Source organism: Limanda limanda, chromosome 3 (assembly GCF_963576545.1).
Source record: "Limanda limanda chromosome 3, fLimLim1.1, whole genome shotgun sequence".
In the NCBI taxonomy this organism is placed as follows: domain Eukaryota; kingdom Metazoa; phylum Chordata; class Actinopteri; order Pleuronectiformes; family Pleuronectidae; genus Limanda; species Limanda limanda.
Genome location: NC_083638.1, coordinates 12,164,368 through 12,171,706, shown reverse-complemented (window position 1 = coordinate 12,171,706; position 7,339 = coordinate 12,164,368). Strand labels below are relative to the sequence as shown.

At 48.8% G+C, this 7,339-nt stretch overlaps 1 protein-coding gene across 3 annotated transcripts; it reads left to right on the top strand.

Annotated features, from left to right (window-relative positions):
* Positions 1-377: 377 nt before the first annotated feature.
* On the top strand, positions 378-6,610 carry larp6a (La ribonucleoprotein 6, translational regulator a). 3 transcript variants are annotated; one of them, XM_061068732.1, is made up of 4 exons: positions 378-563; positions 636-1,222; positions 3,787-3,985; positions 5,501-6,610. In XM_061068732.1, the coding sequence occupies exons 1-4, from the start codon at positions 384-386 to the stop codon at positions 6,596-6,598; spliced, it is 2,064 nt and encodes a 687-aa protein (XP_060924715.1). In that variant the 5' UTR covers positions 378-383; the 3' UTR covers positions 6,599-6,610. The 3 variants fall into 3 exon arrangements, with proteins under 3 accessions (XP_060924715.1, XP_060924714.1, XP_060924713.1); XM_061068731.1 differs by having other exon boundaries at positions 384-584; positions 630-1,222; XM_061068730.1 differs by having other exon boundaries at positions 384-584; positions 618-1,222.
* The last annotated feature ends 729 nt before the right edge of the window (positions 6,611-7,339 follow it).

Below are 7,339 nucleotides of genomic sequence, written 5' to 3'. Positions count from 1 at the left end.
AAGAACTAGGCTACTAATGGTCTGCAATCCTAACTTGTCTTCCAATGACACCTACTACTAATTTATGGGTTTTCCTCCTGCGTGAACCACTTCCTTCCTGCGTGCGACCAAGAGCCCAAAGCCAATCATCCAATTAGCAGCGTTAGAGGGGGGGTGGGGTGTGTGTGTGTGTGGGGGGGGTCGTCCTTGGCACTTGGCACGGCCTTTTCCTAATTAGCAGGAAGTGGAACACGTGAATTTGCTCTCCTACTTAGACGCATGCAAACCGGGGTATTCGTGTTCTCGCGGGAAATAAACAACACTCAGAGTGCATGTGTATATGCGTGTGTGTATGTGTGTGTTTGTGTGTTTGTGTGGAGGGTAAATAAGAGAGTGCCGGTAGCATGCACGCCTTGGTGAGCGCCTTCCTGCGCTGCCTGGCCTTCCTGCTGCCTCCCTCCCGGCCGTGTGTCGGCTCCTGCCTGTGGGCCGGGAACCAGGGCGACGACACGCTGCCTCCGCGGCCCAATCCGAGAGCTCGTCTCAAGAGCACAAAGCCTCTTACATTTGAGGAAGTAGCAGCAGTGGCAGCAGCAGCAGCGGCGGTGGAGGAGGAGGAGGAGGAGGAGGAGGAGGAGGAGGAAGAGGAGGCACAGGCACAGCGCGGAGGCTCCAGCAGCCCGTCCGTCTCGCCAGGTCCAGGCTGCGTCTCGCCGGCTGCCGAGAGCCCCGCTGCCCCTCAGGGCCCTGCACCGGGTCGGATCTGGATCGGGGGTCTCTGGCGAGCCGTGGAGCGAGTCCTCGGAACCCCCTGGGTGCTGCTCCGCCATTACTGGAGCCCGGAGAAGGAGGAGAAGAAGAAGAAGAAGCGTCGACCGGCTTTACGCACCGCGCATCCTGCCCGCGCCTTCGACCCGAGCCGGATCCGAAGCGACCAGGCGGAGGAGGCTGCCGCTGCCGCCCGGGGAGGAGAGGGGGGAGCCGGCCGGAGCACCCCGGCTCACCCGGGCACCATGAGCGGGTCCGTGGACGTCCTCTGTCCGAACCCGGTGGCGTGCGCCCCGGATGCGTCAGCGGAGCTCGGCTTCGATGAGGTAATCACCGTGGATCAGCACGCTGCGGTGACGATCACGGTGGCCATCCAGGCGGCGGAGGACGAGGAGCCCGACGGGTCCGCCAGCTTCATCGACTTCCTCGGGGGAAGCTGCAGCGAGGACGACATCGGGAGGAATGACAAATCCAGGTTGGTGTTGCACAATACTTCCAAGTTTCCTGAACAACAGTGTATCTGTCCGATAACTGAACAATTAAGTCCATCATCCTCCTTTTGTACTAAAAGACCTGCGCTTTTAATCATTGGCACGTTTAAGTTCCATGATTGCAAGTCGACCGCCTCCTCCAAGCCCCAGGGTTCAAGCTGGGCTAAGAAACACTTTCCTCTCAGTGGCAAGGTTACACGGTGTGTTTCTGCATCTCTCTCTATTAGCCATAGCTTCACTCGCTGCTCATGTGCTGGCAGATTGGTTGGTTCCACTGGGAGAATGCCAGTTGTGTACACAGATGCTGTTCAAACAGAGCGACAATCCAAACAGATGACCACAAGAAAGGGAAACAGCATCGCAATGTGCCCAGGAGGACAATGGATGCTTCCAACCGGGAGTGCAAATCCTCACAGACAGACATACTAGAGGGATATTATTTTTTTTATTATTATTATTATTATTATTATTATTATTATCTCCTGGGCGGGACAGCAGGGAAGTGAGGAGTGTAACCACCTGCAGGCAGCACCGGTCCTGTTTAACCAGACACCTGTGACCTGAGATAAAGGATGGCCACCTTAACTACCAATCTAATTCCCCTGCGTCATGGCCTGCTATTTTTATCCTTTGACCTGCAAGTTCCTCACTTGGACAACGTGCGACAAGAGTGAGTCATTTGTAGAAAAGGCCAAAGAGGGAAATGCATCCCTCTCTTGTTTTGCTTGCAGGTCACACCTTTAGTGACTCGCCGGCACAGACACCTGTGCACATTTCTGTTCTCCACACGGCATGAAGAGCATCAAACATCTGATGGCATGCTGGGTACTAATAAAGGAAAGTGTAGTCTATCAGCTGTCTTTTCATGTGGCTGTTGCACCCCATATTCCTGCTACACATTGCGCAATAACAGTGATGGATGTATGTAGAGGGAGAGGCTGTGGACTAGTGTCAGAAACTTGGACTATGGGCAGAAAAGGTCTCTGGTTCGTCTCTGGTTCGACTCCCCGGAGAAACAACAAAAAGACGAACCTGGATTGATCTGTCCAAAAATCCAAGAGGATTCTCCCTTCCCTGTCTAGTGCCCCTGAGCAAGGCACCTTACTCCCCCCCAACATCTGCTCCCCGGGCGCCGTACATGGCTACTCACTGCTCTGTGTGTCCTGCACCAGATGGGTTAAAAGCAGAGGTTAAATTTCCCTCCTTGCATGTCTGTGCATGTGTTTGGGACAAATAAATGTATCTTAATCGATCTTAATCTTAATCATGTGAAAAGTGTGGAATTCTCCCAGTATCTATCATCTCTGCTGTGATTTCTTGAACGCACATGTCCTGTTCACATCTCTTGTGATCATGTGGGGACAGTCTTTTCCTCTGAATGCTGGTGGTTATCCTGTGGAAGCCGTGGGCTTGTGCCAGCTGTGTGGTCATTCGGCTGGAAAGCTGCTCACCAAGGGTGTGCGAGGGAGGCAGTGATGAGTCATCCACAAAAATTTCATTCAGACCCTCACTCTTAATCTGCAGAGTCTACCCGACTGTGCTGCTTCACAGCTTTGGCCAAGTGCCTGCGGGAGATCTTTGTGCTTTTTGCCTTTTTAAACATCTACCGTATTGGTAGCAGTTTTCTGTAAAGTGTGCGAATTTGATTTGGTGAGCGACCATATTATGTGTGGGAGGTAGAGCCTGGGACTCACGGCCTTCAGATGGAGAGGTCTTGGCAGTTCCGGGACAGGGGCGACACTGTGGGTCAAGGTCTGGCAGCGAGTCATGGTGACATGGCTGGAGACGCAGCTTGTCAACAGGCTCTGAGTCAAAAATCTGAAAGGAGGAAGACAGTCCATCCCTTTTCCCTCATGTTGCAGAGAGGCATGCTGGGATAATGCTGCATTGCTGCCAACAACTTGTCAACCTCTGGCCTATTGTATTAATGAAAGTGAGACGTGTAACAGTGGTAATGTTTGCAGTTTAAGGGTTTTGAAACATTTTTATAAAAACAATGTCAGATAGCTACACATTTAAGTCCATCATATGATTGGGTTAACAAAATGCTCCCTTTGCATTAAAAGAACAACTGCCTCCTCCAAACACCAGGGTTCAAGTTGGGCTAAGAAACATTTTCCTTCAGGTAGCAAGGTATTTCTGCATCGGATTTTACTCTGTATTCGATTGATTAAGATTAAGATACATTGATTTGTCCCAAACACAAGCACACTCATGCTCAAGGAGGGAAATTTAACCTCTGCTTTTAACCCATCTGGTGCAGGACACAGAGCAGTGGGCAGCCATGTACGGCGCTCGGGGAGCAGATGTTGGGGGAGCAAGGTGCCTTGCTCAGGGGCAATAGACAGGGTAGGGAGAATCCTCTTGGATTTTTGGACAGATCAATCCAGGTTCGTCTTTTTTTTGTTTCTCCGTGGAGTCGAACCAGAGACGAACCAGAGACCTTTTCTGCCCATAGTCCAGGTTTCTGCCACTAGTCCACCGCCTCGATTGCAGTTTTAAGGTATGAAACATTCTGACAATACGTGTTTTGTCTTCCCATACGCAGCGGGGCCGGCACCAGTGGGGGGGAGCTGGAGGAGGACAGCTGGCAGCCCCCGGATCCAGAGCTCATCCAGAAGCTGGTCGCTCAGATTGAGTACTACCTGTCCGACGAGAACCTGGAGCACGATGCCTTCCTGCTCAAACACGTCCGGCGTAACAAACTGGGATTTGTCAGCGTCAAGCTGCTCACATCATTCAAAAAGGTAACCATGGCTTCGAAGCCAGTAACACAATAAGAAGTCCTCTGAATTCCCTGCGCTAATTGGGCTGCATATTGCGCACACAAAGCCTTTCACTATTATAGGCTGAAATATATATATATATATATATATATATATATATATATATATATATATATATATATATATATATATATATATATATATATATATATATATATATATATATATATATATATATCTCTCGTCCACTCTGAAAGCTGAATTGTTCGCTGGTGGCTCATTATGGGCTTTTCCTCTTGTCTACTGATATCCCTGAGCTGAGAGTCAGCTGCATATAGTATCCAACGACAATCATATTTAGTATTTTGAACACTGACAAAATAAATGTACAAATAAAACGTCAATAACAAAGCTGAGGGGGAAAAAAAAAATCTGTTTTCAAATAAGAACCAGGCGCTTGACATTGTAATTGCAATGATGCAGATGCTTGTGAGAATTGAATAGTAATGAATGTCTCTAATATCAACATGACTTGTTGGGATGCAACGCTATTCTCTTATTGATTCACAAGCGGGTGCTACTGCGTGTTTGTGTTTTTCTGTTTATGTTGCAAGTGATCTGCGTCCCCTCACACTCACTGATTTTTAATAGAAACAAGGATTCAACTGTGAGCTTGGCAACACCGAGGTGACACATTTTAAAGCTGAGAAAATTATACAGCGATGATCTGACTAATGCAGTGAATTCAGGATATTTTAATCGAATTGCTTATATCCACAAACAGACTCAGTTATTGATTCAGGACCTATGAGTTAAAGAAAGGCACTAATCATAGATCATGCTGACTCGGGCTGGGCGGTGAGGCCAACAATTATATCAAGATAAAAAATGAAATAAGTCGATATTGATAATTATCACAATAAATGTCACATTATATCTTAAGTTTAAAGACGGATCTTTACTCCTGATTCAGTAAGGTGCACATTTAAGTAACTCTTTGTTTACTGTTTGCTCTATAGCTTTGAGCAAAGCCACGAAACATTTTAAACAGTTTAAAAGATAGAATTCTATAACAAAGTGTCATATTAGTAAGTGACTATTTTACAGGACAGGAGTATTTCACCCCAACCCTGGATCTGCCCCTGCCTGAGTAGAGGTTGTGTTTTTAAATTCTTTATGAGCAGAGAATGATGATAATAATAAAATATTGTACAAATCTGAGGTATATCAATTTTGTCACATTGCTTACACAATGCAAAAGCATCATATCGATATAAATATTGAAGTTTTTCTATGGTGCTATTATTAGTATTATAACATCGGTAGAATTATTGATCATGAATTAGTTTGAATCATTGCCCAGCCCTAATGCTGACAAGCCTAAGTTATTGAGCCTTTTTATTAAACATTTCAAGCCTTAAAGCTTTCAAAGTGCAAACCGTTGCAGCGATCAAAGGTGTGACCTGGTGGTTTAGAGGTTGCAATTCTAAACCGTTTAATTTCACCCATGTAACACAACCCCTCATCTCTTTGCAGGTGAAACACTTGACTCGTGACTGGAGAACAACTGCCTATGCTCTCAGACACTCCAAGATACTTGAGCTGAATGAAGAGGGCCGTAAGGTGCGGCGTCAATCCGCAGTGCCGGTCTTTGCCAGCGAGTCGCTGCCCAGCCGCATGCTGCTGCTAAGTGATCTGCAGCAGTGGCCAGAGCTGGCTACTCTCACGAAGGATAACGGAGGGAACGAGGGAGGAGCCACCCAGCAGGAGCAGCTGATGAAGCTGTTGCTGAAGGCTTTTGGAACCTACGGCGCCATTGCTTCCGTCCGAGTCCTTAAGCCTGGGAAGGACCTGCCGGCTGACCTGAAGAGGCTGAGCAGCCGCTACACTCAGCTGGGCTCTGAGGAGTGTGCCATCGTGGAGTTCGAGGAGGTGGAGGCTGCCGTCAAAGCCAACGAAGCCGTGGGGAGCGACGATGGCAGGGCCAATTTGCTCGGGTTGAAAGTGGTCCTGATTGGCACCAAGCCGCCCAAGAAGAAGGTGCCCAAAGAACGGCCCCGGGAGGAGGGAGGGATGCGCAAGAGCCGCTCGCTCAACAGCAGAATCCGGGAGCTTCAGTACCACGGGGACGACTCCGCCTGCAGCTCCTCAGACACCGAGAGCAACCCCACGTCCCCGCGGCTCGCCAGGAAGTCCCAGTCCTGCAACAAGCTCAGCCCGACCACCGCCAGCATCAGCATCCAGAACAATCACCTGAGTCCCGTCATCTCCCCGCGCAACAGCCCGTGGTCCAGCCCCCGCGGCAGCCCCTGTCCCCAGCGCAAGTCCCCACATTCCCACAAGTCTCCCCTGGCCAGCGAGGGCCGACTGAGCCCCGAGGCCGGGCGCCGCTGGGCAGACTACTCCTCGGACAGCAGCCTCACCCCTTCAGGGAGCCCGTGGGTCCAGCGGCGCAAGCAGGTGGCGTCTCAGGAGAGCAGCCCGGTCGGAAGCCCGATGCTGGGTCGCAAGATGCAGAACGCTGACGGCCTCCCACCAGGCGTCATGAGGCTGCCCAGGGGTCCCGACGGAACCCGCGGCTTCCACTGTGTCGCTATCGGCGAGAGGGGAAAATCTGCTGCTACTCAGACTTGATGCGGAGAGAGTCCTTATGCATTCTGGAGAGATTTGGAAAGTCGAGCTGTTCTTAGCCACGTCGCTCAGCCCCCCCCACCCACCCCCCATTCGAGACGTTGTAGATATACTTTTGTCGAGTGCATCCGTTTTCAGTCTTTGTTATATTTTTATACGACGTTTTGAGTTACCATGGTAACATTAGTGGTTTACTAATGGACATTTGAGTGAATGTGAATTGATATTGCTTTGAGAGAACACTTTGCAGACACCACGCTCCATTGCTGTCAAACGTGATTTAAAAGGGGGGTGGGATGGATAAGGATTTTTTTTTTTTTTTGTGTGTGTGTGTCCCATCATGTGTGTAAAAGCTCCCACCATTAGTGTGTCTATGGATGGTATATACATGTGTACGTGGTGTAAGTGTCATGGGGCATTGACCTGATAGAGATATCACCATATGCCTTTTTCTGTATTCGTCTACTGAGAGTTCCATTTTTACATGCTATTTAAACTGAGACCATAATCACGCCACTGCCATAAAGGTTGGACAGGTAAACGTGGACATGATATTATTTTTGTAGGCTTTATTTAGCCTTTTTTAATTTCCATATTTTCAGTACGCTTTGGCACTTAGTTGGGAAGGAAGGGTCTCTTCTTGCCCTGTAAATGTTAATTTTTTTGGCTGGCAGCTGCTTTATTTATTTTTTTAGCTTCATTTGTATTATCATTGTTTTTCTGTGCATATCTGTTTCCGTCGGT